The sequence below is a fragment of the Monodelphis domestica genome, chromosome 3 (assembly GCF_027887165.1).
Source record: "Monodelphis domestica isolate mMonDom1 chromosome 3, mMonDom1.pri, whole genome shotgun sequence".
Lineage (NCBI taxonomy): Eukaryota > Metazoa > Chordata > Mammalia > Didelphimorphia > Didelphidae > Monodelphis > Monodelphis domestica.
This window is the reverse complement of record NC_077229.1, coordinates 81,736,675-81,749,972: the sequence shown is the minus strand read 5'-3', so window position 1 is coordinate 81,749,972 and position 13,298 is coordinate 81,736,675. Positions and strand designations below refer to the sequence as shown.

At 40.8% G+C, this 13,298-nt stretch overlaps 1 protein-coding gene and 2 long non-coding RNA genes across 5 annotated transcripts in view; 2 read left to right on the top strand and 1 right to left on the bottom strand.

Moving 5' to 3' along the window:
- MED26 (mediator complex subunit 26) overlaps window positions 1–11,431 on the bottom strand; it is a 127,568-nt gene extending 116,137 nt beyond the window's left edge. Inside the window, exon 1 of one of the 3 annotated variants that reach the window (XM_056822287.1) lies at window positions 11,285–11,431. In XM_056822287.1, the coding sequence (XP_056678265.1) occupies window positions 11,285–11,359 (75 nt within the window). In that variant the 5' untranslated portion in view covers window positions 11,360–11,431. Of the gene's footprint in view, window positions 1–4,036; window positions 6,892–9,681; window positions 10,226–11,284 lie in introns of those variants that run through there. The other 2 variants (XM_001363095.3, XM_007489740.3) reach the window with 2 other exon arrangements.
- The window catches only part of LOC103103201 (uncharacterized), a 34,692-nt gene continuing 31,626 nt past the window's right edge, over window positions 10,233–13,298 (top strand). Inside the window, exon 1 of the long non-coding RNA XR_008917382.1 lies at window positions 10,233–10,353. This is a non-coding gene — a long non-coding RNA (uncharacterized LOC103103201). The remainder of the gene's footprint in view (window positions 10,354–13,298) is intronic.
- On the top strand, window positions 10,364–11,651 carry LOC130458266 (uncharacterized). Its single transcript, XR_008917383.1, has 2 exons — window positions 10,364–10,561; window positions 11,298–11,651. It is a non-coding gene; the product is annotated as an uncharacterized LOC130458266 (long non-coding RNA).

Here is a 13,298-nt window from a genome sequence, read left to right as displayed (position 1 = left end):
ACCAATGATGTAAAAACATTACAAAACAAATGAAAGTAAATTTTTCAAAATTTACAAGATTAATCCCAAAAAAGAGGTAAGAATGACTCTTCACTCTACTTCTTTTCAGAGGCAAGAGATCCACAGATGTGAAATATGGCAGTTTCTTTTTTTATGTATTAGTTTTACTGGGTTTTTTCTTTTAGGCACTTTACAAAAAAATTTTTTTTCAATAAAAATGTTGGAGGGTTTTTTTTTAAACTATTACAATTGACCAAGCAAGAGTTGACAAGGGTCTAAACTAAGATGTTGGAAAAGGGATGCAAGAAATGTTGTAGAAATAGAATCAACAAAAATTTTCAGATGATTATATATAGGGGACAGGGAAGAGTCAAAAATGATTATGAGAATGCAAACTTCAGTCCTGGAGTGATGGAAGGCCAGTTGGTGCACTCAACAGGAATAGGGAATTTAACATGGGATCTGAAGTCAGCAGACCAGGGTTCCAATAATGACTCTTGAACTATCTATCTAACCTTATACAATTTAATTTAATGTCTTCTGAGATTGTTTCCTCATCTGCAAAATGAAGAGGTTGGCCTCAATAACCTTAAAGGTCCCTTTGAACTCTAAATAAATGAAACAATACTCCTGGCTTATATCCTATTATTTCCCTTCATATTTCATTGACTGCCCTAGAAACTACTGCATGAACCCCCATCTTTGTACTCCCACATAGGTTCCTCATGTCTGAAAGATTCTCTTTCCTCACCTCCACCTCTTATAATCTTTGTCTTTCTAGATCAGATCAGGTATAATCTCCTCTAGAAAGCATTCCCTAGTTCCCACATTTGTTGGTGATATTTACCTGTGTTTATTCCAAGCAGAAAATAAGTTTCATGCAGTTAGGGACTGCCTTATTTTGTCTCTGTCATCTCCAACAACTTAACAGGATGCCTTGCCCTAGTAGATAGTTAACATTTATCGAATTAATTCAGAGTTCACACTTTTGGATTTCGCATCTTGCCCCAGTGACAGAATCAAAATCTATGTCCTCTTCAGGAGACAATGTTTCTAACATTTCTATCTGTCAAGTGCTGTTATTCATATTTTGAAAGCGGTTGGGTGTCACAATGGTTAGAGTATCAGACCTAGAGTTGGACACCAACTGCATTTACCCCATATGACTCCTCATCTACAAAATAAATTGGAGAAGGAAATGGCGAACTATTCTAGTATCTTTGTCAAGAAAACCCCAAATTGAGTCGTGGACACAACTAAAATGACTGAACAACAAAAAAAAGGTATATTTAAATTATAAATATCTATATTTTAAATTTTGTACACAAGTTCTATATCCAAGAAGCACAAGAGTATTATAACATAAGACATTTACTGTTTGTGAAACCTTGGGAAAGTGATTTTACTTCCCCAAGGCCTCCGTTCCTCATCTATAGAGTAAGAGAGACTAGAGCAGTACTGTCATGCTGAAATAGAAATCCCTGCAGGCTATATATCAACTTTAAAAAAGCATAAATTAATATCTGAGTTGTATTATATACATTCACCAATTACATTTTGATGTAGATTGACTGCACCTTGCAGGAGTTTTGCAGAGACTCAAGTATTTTATCCATATCATATGTAGATTATGTTGTATTCAAAAGGCTTGGGAAAATGCCCTAAATGTCTTTGGAATCCCTTAACATATTGTGAATCAGTTCTGTATGATATCAGACACTTCTTAAATTCACGTTTTCAGTCACTATCTCTGGGATTGAGTCCATCTAAACATGTATGTTCCATGTACTACCTCCTTTTACTAGTCCTAAAATTATATTTCCTCAGTTATTTCTTGGTCTTATGATTCAAGTCAATGCTCATTCATTGTTAGGCACATATTTTGCATAGATCTCCATTAAAACTCTACTCCCATGATGGCTCTCAAGCACTATACCAGCATAGGATATGATGTACAATCTCTAACAGGTCCTTACTAAACTGTAATTGCCTTCCAAGTAAACAAACTAAGACTCCCTACCACTCCAATAAATCGTCCACAAAGGTGCCAAAGGGATATTCTATTCCAAAAGTGTAATAAGTCTGATCATGTCACCTACTTAGTCAATACTACTCCTGTAATTCTTTATACCCTTACAATCAAATATAAGTTTTGTTTGGAATTTAAAACACATTACAACCTAAAGATTTCCTACCTTTCCCAGTGTTCTTAAACATCACTCTCCAATATGCAGGCTCTTGTCTAGCCATATTGGCCTAGTTGCCATTTCCCATCTATGATTCTCCATCACCTATATCAGTGGTTCTCAACCTTTCTAATGCCATGACCCCGCAATACAGTTCCTCATGTTGCAGTGACCCCAAACCAAAAAATTATTTTGGTGGCTACTTCAAAACTGTAATTTTGCTACAATTATGATTCGGAATGTCAATACTTGATATGCATTATGTATTCTCATTGCTACAAATTGAGAGGTTGAGAACCACTGACCTATATCAATGCCTTTGTACTGACTATCCTCTATACTGGCAATGGTATCCTTACTAACCTCTGTTTCCTTGAATCTGTCCTTCAACATTCAGAGTGACATGAAGCCTTCTCATGAAATCAATTCATGACTCCCTGGTGCTAGGGTACTCTGTCCACAAACTACTTGTTTATTTTGGATATAGTCAACATCCATATACTATATATTTTGAGTAAAGTAATATTATATATCTCCATCTCTCTCACCTGCCTCACCTCCATATCTAAACTCCTTAGGGACATGAATTGTTTTGACTATTTTCTTTGTATAATCAACACTTACCCAGGAACTGGCACCCAGTAATAGTCTTTTCTTAATGAGAATCTGTTGACTGACTAGTTTGAAAACTCTTATCTGAAAGTTGGCCACTACCAGATAGTAACTTTTTCTAATCATAATCATTCATAAAATTAACTGTTTAAATAAGCTAAATTGAATAAAGAACCCAACAGACAGTGGAATTTTTCAAGGTATTGGTGGGGTTTGCTAAATTTTTTCCCCTAAATATTCTTTGCTATATAGGATGATTTTCTAGGAGAGAACTGGGAGAAAGAGATTGAGAGAAATTTAAGCAATGTAAAAACAAAATAAATGTTTTTATTTTAAAAGTTGAAATACAGGATGTGCTGCAGAATCATAATTAGTAGGATATATGATCAATAAATATTTTCTTATTCTGTATTCAAAAATTTACAACCCATTCCAAGTCCTGAATGAGCCTAAAGTATAGTGTAATAGAAAGTACTATATTAGAATTAAGAAGACATATGTTTGAATTCTAATTCAGACACATTAACTGTATGATCAGAGTGTATGACCAGGGCAAGTCATTTCCTCTCTTCCTCTCTCTGTTTTGTCATCTTTAAAATGGAGATAATATTTGCAATACCTATTATGCAGAATTGTTGTAAGATAATTTTTTTTTTAAATAAACCCTTATCTTCCGTCTTGGAGTCAATACTGTGTATTGGCTCCAAGGCAGAAGAGTGGTAAGGGCTAGGCAATGGGGGTCAAGTGACTTGCCCAGGGTCACACAACTGGGAAGTGTCTGAGGTCAGATTTGAACCTAGGACCTCCCATCTCTAGGCCTAGCTCTCAACACATTGAGCTACCCAGCTGCCCCTGTAAGATAATTTTTAAAATCTTAATGTGCCATACAAAAGCTAAAAATTAAATTTGAATTTATGATGTTTTCCTAAAGGAATAAAATAATGTTTTCTATTTTGTGGCAATAATAAAGTTAATTCCATTACCTATACTACCTATAAATTAAGGTGCAATTGTACCTCAGAAAGGTTTTTAAAGATAGTAATACTAAGATTTTGGAGGCATACTAAGATTTTGGAGGCGTACAAAGGTAATACTTAAGTTTTTATAAATTATCTCAACAAGGTATAGTGGTAAGAGTACTGTAACAAAATTCAGAAAATCTGGTATTAAGTCCTGGTCCTCCTATTTACCAACAAGCCTCAATATCCTCATCTGTAAAATAAGGTTAATGTACCTACCTTACAGGGTTGAAGGGAAGGCTCCAAAAAAAAAGTCATGCCTTGATAATCTTCCATTATTTTGCTCCTACTTCCAAGTCCCCTATACTGTTAATACTATAGAACAAATCGTTCTAAGTCCCTGCTATGGCACTGGGAATATAAAGTCAAAAAACAGAAATGCTGACCAGATCCACTGTAAATTCATTTTATCTAATCCTACCCTTGCAGCTACTTGGCAATTTTTTAATTCATTTCAAATCATCAAGCATTTATCTTTGTGTAGGTGTACAAAGATAGTCTCTGCCTTCAAGGAGTTATATGAAATGAGTAAAGGGGGAAACAGATAAATACAAGGTAAGATGAACAGGGAGAGAACATTAACAATTCCGAAGAAGCAGCAAAGACTTTGGCATCTGAAATAAAGCTTGAAGGAAGAAAAAGTTTCTGAGAGGCAAGCTGAAGATGGCACATTAAATGGCAATGAGGTAGAAGGTGGAATGTTAAGTTGGAGAACAACCTGGATAGAAAGCAGTGTGTAAAAAGGAGAATAGTATGAAAGGAAGTTAAAAAAGTAGACTGCAACTGTCTTGAAACCGTTTTCTCTAGTGTCTCCAAAAAGCTCTTAATCGCCTTTTCTTTTTGACCTTTCTGAAGCATACAACACTGACCATTCCCTCCTCCAAGATCTACTATGCCCTCCTCCTTCCTTAGCTATCTCTGGGTTCTGCTTGTCTCTGACCACTCCTCCAGTTCACTGTCCTCCAGAGCTGCCAAGTATGAATGTTCCTTTTTGAGTTCTATATTTTCTCCTAATCTCATCAACTCCCAAGGTTTCCATTATCTCTAAATGGATAAATCCTCAACTCTGCAAAATTAGTCTGACTCTTCCTGAACTCACATTTCCAAATGCTGAATGAATAGTTCTATTCAGATGTCTCATTAACTCCTCAAAACTCAATATTTCTAAAACTAATCTCATAACCTCTTCCAAAAAGCCCACTCCTTGTCCCAAATAACATCACTGTTCTCCTATGCCCACATTCAGAATCATCTTTTAATTCTTCAATCCTCATCCCTCTATTTAGTTATCAAGTCTAACTATATACAATCTTACATCAGTCTCCTCTACTCTTCTCTCTAGTCCCACTACCACTCCTCTCAGATAGCCTCCTAACTGGTCTCCCTTATCCAATACATTCTTCACACATATGTCAAGATAATCTTCCTAGACCTCAGGTCTGACCATATCACTTAAAAAACTTTAATGACTCTCCCTTTGCCAAGAACAGGAGTTAGCAAATAATGCTTGTTTTTGTAATCTTTATTTAAAAATGTAAAAACTGTTCTTAGTTCACAGATCATACAAAAATAGGTAGGGAGCAATCCACAAAAGGCCAAATAAGAGATACAAGCAAAACATTCCATGATTCAGGAGAAAACCATAAATTTTGTAAGGGGAAGGAGGGAGATCATCTCTCAGACACATCTGATAGATTTCCTATCTCTGATAATGCAAAACAGGGAGACATTAGGAATTGACAAAATGAAGCAGAGAGGTTTCTAGATATAAGAAATTGGGTGGTGAGGATAGATGAGATCAGAACCATTGGCAATAAGAGCCTAGGCCCTCCCCAAAAGGGTAAATTTTTTAACTATCACAATGATCTCCTTCCTCCTCCACCAGATCATAAACTCCTTGTACGAGGCTCTTGTTCTCTATCTTTATATCACCATTGACTATCAGAGTAGATGCTTAATATTTGTTGAATACAATATACGAATATAAGCTATCAAAACTATTGGAAGTGGCAACCTGGTATAGTACGGTATAGTACAAAGAGCTCTAGACTGGGATGTAAGAAGACCTGGATTTTGAGCCCCACCTCTTGTCTTTTCCCTTCTCCAAATTTCAGTTTTCCCTTCTGCAAGAACATAACAATGTTATCTTCCAGATAAGAAAACATTTTTGAATTATAGAATAAAATGCTATATAAATGTGAGCTACTGTCATTATTATTATAAAGTATACCTTTAATTGTTTAGATAATTTCAGGTGCTTTTGAAAACCAATATTATAAGAATTTGCCAAAGTCTTTATAACCAAGTCTAAAAAATTCAAAACTCAGATTCAGCTAACTTAAATTCTTTTAAATGAAGTATGCCTGGTACTACAGACCAAAGCAAGGAAATGCTTTTCATAATACCAAAAATCTTTTTCTACCTAGAGTTATTATTAGCAGAAGCAGCAAAGTTATTCCCAAAGTTAGTCTTGTGAATATTAGGTCAGTTGTCTGACATTAATTTTCAACCAAAAGGTAAATTTAGGAACTAAACTATAATTGCACAGTCATAAAGTTAAGAATTACATGACACCATTTCTTTATTACATCTCTCAGAAGGTTTAATTTTAGTTGTCTCTGACAATGTCCCATTTTTTCCCCACAAGCATCTTAATGTGTCAATTATCCAAAACTTCTAACACTTAACTGGGAAAGGCAAATCCAATCAAATTTGATCAATCTACTACCCATGTTAATGACCGCAGTTCACATTTGATCTTAAAATTTTTATCTGTCAAAAGTCCCTTTAGCAGCCAGATGCCTTTTCATACCAATGCTTTTAAATGCATAAAGTAAAATACAAAGGATTACAAAGAGAAGAAACTATATAGAAATGCAATTATCAAGGTGTTTTGTTTTTTCATTTTTTCCCAAAAGGGAAGGAGAAAGTACAATAACCTGATTCAGTTCATCTCTATATGGCGTTCAATGCTAAACTCTTTTTAGTTAGAAAAATTTCAGAAAATTAAAAGTAATTTTTCCAGTTTAATCTGTAAACTAGACTTAATCTTGTTATCATATTATAAAACTACATTTTATAAAAGATTCAAGGAAAAGTAAATAGGTACATCAAAAAAGGTCTGATATTATAATTTACTCAACTTTTAACTTTATCTCTATAATATTGAAAAGCTAAAGAAAACAAGACCCTATATCTATAACATCAGAAACTGGCCTTGACTGAGTTCATTTGGTTTTAACTGGATTGAACAAGATATATTGTCAATTCTCCCTCTACCACATTACATGCCCTGCATTTATCCAGGTACAAACTCTCCTGGATTATTCTAAAATCTAAATAACTCTCCTGCCTCTCTCAAAACTTTTCTCCACACAGGTGCCAAGATAATATTCCTAAACCAAAAATCTTCCTCAATTAAAAAATTTTCAATTAGCTCCCTTATCTCTCCTAAGATAAAGCACAAACAATTCAGTTTGACATTAAAACTCCTCAAAATCTGGCTCTATCCTGATCTTTTCAGGATTATTCCAACATTAATTCCCTTCATGAATTTTGTATTCTAACCAAAATGCCCTAGTTGCTTTTCCCCAAACTAAGTATTTCATTTCCATCTCCATACCTTTGCATAGACTGCTCCCAATTCTAAGCTTCCTTGTAGTTAACTTTTCTCCAGTTTCATGGCCTCTTCCCTTCCTCAATGATTAGTGCTCTTTCCCTCTCTGGATTAACTTGTTTACCTTTAAGTGTACACATTTTACATCCCCATTAGAAAGCAAGCTCTGAGAGAGCAGGAACTGTTTTTTTATCACCAAGACCAAACAGTGCTTCACACAGAGCAATTACTTGTTGAAGTCTTATGATCATTGAGAACTTATCTGCTCATATGCTTTTTCCTATTCATATCTCCTCTATTTCTTCATATCCCCCAACTCTCAGTGTCCCCTGAAGTACTTTAACTAACCATGGAATTCATCTGAGATTTCTTCTACACCAAGTCTAAACCATTTTGTTATATAAAGCAGGATAAACAATCAGATTTCTTTCTGATTCTGATTCTAATTCCACCAACATTATTTACTCAATTGGCATTAATGGTTAGTGATAACAGTTCTCAGTAAGGAAAGAGGCATCTTCCAGTATAGTTGAAAATAAAATACCATGAAAATAAAATAACATGAGGATTTCATGTTTCTTGTCAATTAAGTTTAAATTCAATCTGTTTTGAATTATATGAAAGTTTACAGTGTTGCCTAAAAAAGAGGGGAGGGGAAAGACTTCTAGTATTTCTTTTGCTGATTCCACCCTAAAATAATAAAAAAATATGCAGAAAATGTTCTTCAAGAACTACTATCACAATCACACTGGGCTTGCCCAGTGTTCTCTGCAGTCAATGTTAATGGCAGAATTAACTTTGATGAATGTTTATTTTCACAGGCTAATGTGCCACAATTCTTATATCTGACAAAAGTTTAATCTTCCATTCAAATTTCAGCCAAAATTGTAAAAGCAAATGTATTTCAATGAAAATCCTCCAGAACTCTGGATAACATATTACCATGTTACTTTATCCCAGTTTACCTGAAAAGAGGAACAAAAATTCCCCTTTTCAGATTAGACAATCTTCATTATTTGCCCCAATATAAGAAGAATTTTACTTTGGCCCATGGAATATTAGCTATGTGAACTATCACTTCCTGGTCCTTTAAGCCAATGCAATACCTTGTTTCAAACCTTAGGAACTCACCATCAACAACTGCTGCCCATTTTCCTATTGCCCAGCACATTAAAGCCACAGGAATATGTTCTTTAGGTCGGTATATACAAAAGGAAATCCCTGAAGAACTAGTGATGTAGTGTCATATTCCACAAGGGGGTCCTGGGCTAATACTGGTTTTGAAACATGAAAGGCCTAAGTAGGCCAACCTCTAAGGTGCTTTTGAGTCAAATAGACAGAATTGGCAATCCTGAGCAAATCCCCTCCCTCAAATCTCACCCTGTTAGTTTTGGAGGCAAGACTTTTATTTCTACAGATAAATGATGGAAACAACAGCAAAAAGTGTTAAGTCAAGGGAAAAGTACTCCCACTCCTAAACCAACCACTACTGGTTCCTGAGAAGTCAGGAATGTTCAATATGTCCCCCTCCCCACACACAAAAAATAGAGGAGCAGCCAGACCCTGCAGACCAGCTCTAGTTCCGAGGGATGTGCCCCCAAAGGGCTTTCTTCTCAGATGAGGGGAGCATAGGCACCCCAAGTAAGGCTTCCCATTGAGGCCTTAGGAAGAGTCAGGTCAACATCCTCAGGGGTCAGCAGAAGGGCTCCAGAAAGCATTACCAGGGTGTCCCAAAACACCAGTTGCTCCCCAGCCTCCTCCCCATCCCTCGATGGCTGAGACAGGTTTTCCTCCGTCCCTCGGAAGAGGAGAGAGCGTAGGAAAGGAAGTAAAGACAGGCAGGTGCCCGAGCCTGGCCTCCCCTTCCCCAAGCCCTCCTAGGAAAGATCGCTCAGTCCAAAGCCCTAGCGCAGGCCTCACGGCCCAAAAGCGAAGCCGCGGTCTCGCGTACACGACGTCGCCGAGCTCCCCCTCGCCGCCCCCGGATCGCAGCACACCGGCGGAGGCCCTGGGCTGGGATCCGTGCGGCCAAGACCGGGTCCGTGCGGGCCGGGTGTATCCCGAGGAAGGGAAGCTCCGGCAGGGCGCGAGAAGCACGGCGACGCAGTGCCCGGGACTGGGGCAGGGAGAGAGGAGGAAAAGGGCCCATGCGGCCGGTGTCCCGCCGCCCGCAGCCGGAGCTCCAGCCCTCGCCGCCCCCTCCCCGCCGCGATGTGCGTAGAGCGGCGCGGCCCCCCGGGACACTTACGTTGCTCTGGGGGTCGATGGCCTGCAGCAGCCGGTCCCTGATCTGCTGCGGGGAGGCCGGAGCCGCTGTCATTGCCTGAGCGAGGCGGGGGGGGCGGCCGGGCCGGCGGGCGGGCGGGCAGGCAGGCTGAGGGGGGACCGGGGACCGGGCGGGGGGTCACTCACTCGCCGGCCTCCGGGAGCGGAGCCGCATGTTCCCCGCGGGGGGACGGGGGGGAGCCGGAGCCACCGCCGCCGCCTGAGCTGCCCGAGCCGCCGCCGCCGCCGCCTGAGGAGCCACCACCGCCAGGAAGGAGCCTCCTCCACAGCCACAGCCGCCGCTGCCGCCGCCACCACTACCACCGCCGCCGCCGCCGCCGCTGCCTCGAGAACCAAACTCCAGTGAGCTGCCCCCGCGCCAGGCACTCTGGGTAACCCGCGCCGCACGCAGCGCCGGCGCCACGCTGAGGAGATTGGGAAGGGGGGGGACGAAGGGAGGGAAGGAGGGCGGGGAAAGGAGTGGAGAGAGGAAAGCAAGGGCAGGGGGAAGCGTGCGCGCCCCCAATGGCCTGGACACGCGCAGGGCGGTGCTGGGCAGTCTGGCCCGGAAGAAGCCTATCTCTCCCTCACTTGCCCACCTTACCCCGCCCCTCGCTGTTCCGGGCCCAGAGCAAAGCCCTACGCATGCGCAGATGTAAGTACAAATTTACACACACGCGCGCGCACACACACTACACACACAACCCCCTCCCCCTCACGTCCAGAGCCTCTGCTTCGCCGTCAGGCTGGATAGAGTAGGACGGAGGGACGTTGAAAGGCGGTTGGGAGGAAGCCGTTGGTTGTAGGCCTGAAGAGGGGCGGGGCAACAGCTGGGAAAGGGGTAGCGCCCTTCGACCAGTGAGGTAACCGGGAAGGGGGGGCGGGACCGAGGAGAATCAAAGGGCGGACCCACCCCACTGAAAGGGGGCAGCCCAGGCCTGAGGCGCCACGGCTGGCCCCTAGAGGCGTCCTTCCCGCTTCTCATGCCCCGCCCACTTCAGGCCCTAGGGCGCATGTGCCTCTAGAGCCTAGGGGGCGGGTAGGTGGACCCAGAGGAGTGGAGGTGTAGACTGCTGTGACGACAGGAAGGGAAAGGGAAGCTAGAAGGCCAGCCAGCCAGCCCGCCCGCCCGCAAGCTAGCTGGCAGGCAAGGCGGCTCTGCTTCTCTAGAGACCGGCGAAGGGAAGCTAAGGGCCCCAGCCCGCCCGCTCACCGGTCAGCCCCTGGAGGCCAGGGCTCCCTGGCCTAGGCTGACCCGCGGAGTTGCAGGCTTCTGGCGCGGGCCACCCCAAGATGCCCATCTCCCTTCCACCCCCCCTCCCCCCCGCCACCCCCTACCTCGACTGCTAGCTTTGAACGGCCCTTGCTCAGCTCAGCCTCTAACTGCTGATATGAGCCGCACCCCATCCCTGACCTGTAAAGGAAGCAGCTAGGCCCCTTCCAGGCCTGACATACCAAAGTATCTTCCTAAGGCGCTAGATAGCTGACCAGAGTTCTCTGCTCGGCAGCCTGCCATAAGTGACTCCTTATTGGCCCCTAAGATAAAAGAGAGACTCATGGGTTTGGCCAGCATTGTCTGTACTTACCTTACCTTTCCAGATGGGACTTCCCCTTCTCTGTGCTAACCTGACCAGACAGTTAAGTTGTCCATCACCTCCCATTTGGGTGCACTCTAACAAACCACTGTGCACTTCCTCTTCGGCTGTCAAAATCCTCTCTAATCCTCAGTCAAGTCAAGTGGCACCTCATCTTTGAAGCCTTCCATCATCGAAAAGACTTTTGAAAGAATTTTTTTTCCTCAGATATTTCTAGAACTCTTTGTCAGGAGACATTCTATCATATTATACTTTATACTATATTTCATTACATATCTTTTTCGTAGTAATCCTTTTTCATCCTAGTTTCCCAGGCACCTTACACATAGATGCACAATAAAGTTGGTTGAGTCTGAAATTAGGGGAAACCTGAGTTTACTCCATATTCCTTTATGTTTCTTAAACGCAGTAATCTCAGAATCCTTCAGTAGCTCCCTAGTTAGATCTAGAATAAAATATAAATTCCTTCATGGCACTGAAGGCTCCCTACAATATGATTCCCACCTTCCTTTTCAGCTTCTATTCACCTTCACATGTTCCAGCCAAATTGTATTAGGACTATTATCAAAACTCAGATCTCCATCTCCCACTTCTTGTGTGTTGTCAGAGCAATAGTCCCCTGTGTTCATTCATCTCCATCTCTCAGAAAGCTTAATATTCTCAATTATTAGTGTTCTCAGAACTAGGGGAATACTACACAATTGCAAGAATATTGAAATGATCAACTGTTAAAGACTTAACTACTCTGATCAGTACAATGATCTACAACAATTCTAAAGGAGTCATGAAAAATTCTATCCATCTCTAAAGAGAGAACTGATTAAGTGCAGACTGAAGCATATTTTCTTTCACTTTATTTTTATTTTTTATTTCTTTCCCAATAAGGGTAATGTGGAAATGTTTTGTATAACTTCATATGTATAATGAATCATACTTCTTCCTTTCTCAATGGATGATAGAGGAAGGGAATCAACTGAAAATGAAATTTTTTAAAAATTAATTTTAAAAATGATCAATGCGTTCTTCCTCAATTTTCATTCCTATATTTATTTGTATTCATATTATATCCCACAAGTAGGATGTAGATGCTTTAAATTCACAGATTTTAATATATGTTATCCTCAGGAAGCTAGCATAGTGCCTTATGTATTAGATACTTGATGTTTGTTGTATTTATATGAGGAAGAGATGAACCAAGAAGAATAATTATCATAGTACCGTTTAATGTAGCACTTTAAAGGCTTATTTTTCAAAGGGGTTTTAATCAGCCAATTCTGAAGCCCCATTGTAACCCTTTATATCCCCCTAAACACCAATATGTTAAAGCTGAGATTCCAACATGTACCTCCCCAACTTTATTTCTAATGCCTCTGCTCTACCTATACCAGTGATAGTGAACCTTTTAGAGACCAAGTGCCCAAACTACAACCCTCACACAGCACCTGAGCCCCCTGCCTTACCCCATACAGGGGAGGAAGGAACCACTCCCATTGAGCTGCTAGGCAGAGAAGTGGATGATGGGAGAAATGTCCTTAGGACCCTGTGGAAAGTGGGAAGGGAGCAGCCCCCTCTGGCACACATGCCATAGGTTCACCAACATGAACTTATACTATAAACTATTCACCATTTTCCATCCACCTCATCTAAACATTATGCCTTTAAAGCCCTGTCTTATAGGAAGCAATTCCCTCCACATCTTTACTTGTCAAAAAATCCAAGGTATGGTACCCCCTCCAAAAAAACAAACTCCCTTGTCCCTTATACTGATTCTTTTCCAAATCTTTAATTCTTCTCTGACCTCTCATATGTTTATCATATATTGATTATTGATATCTAGTTATTTGTTTCCCTACTAGATTGTTAGCTCTTCAAGGGCTTTATAACTTATTTCATCCATAGATCCTCAGCATCTAGCACAGTGACTGGCAAGTATCAAGCTCCATCCTTAGCATTCAGTTTGAGAATATGGGTCTAGTTATTATTGAGACCAAATAAATCTCAAAAT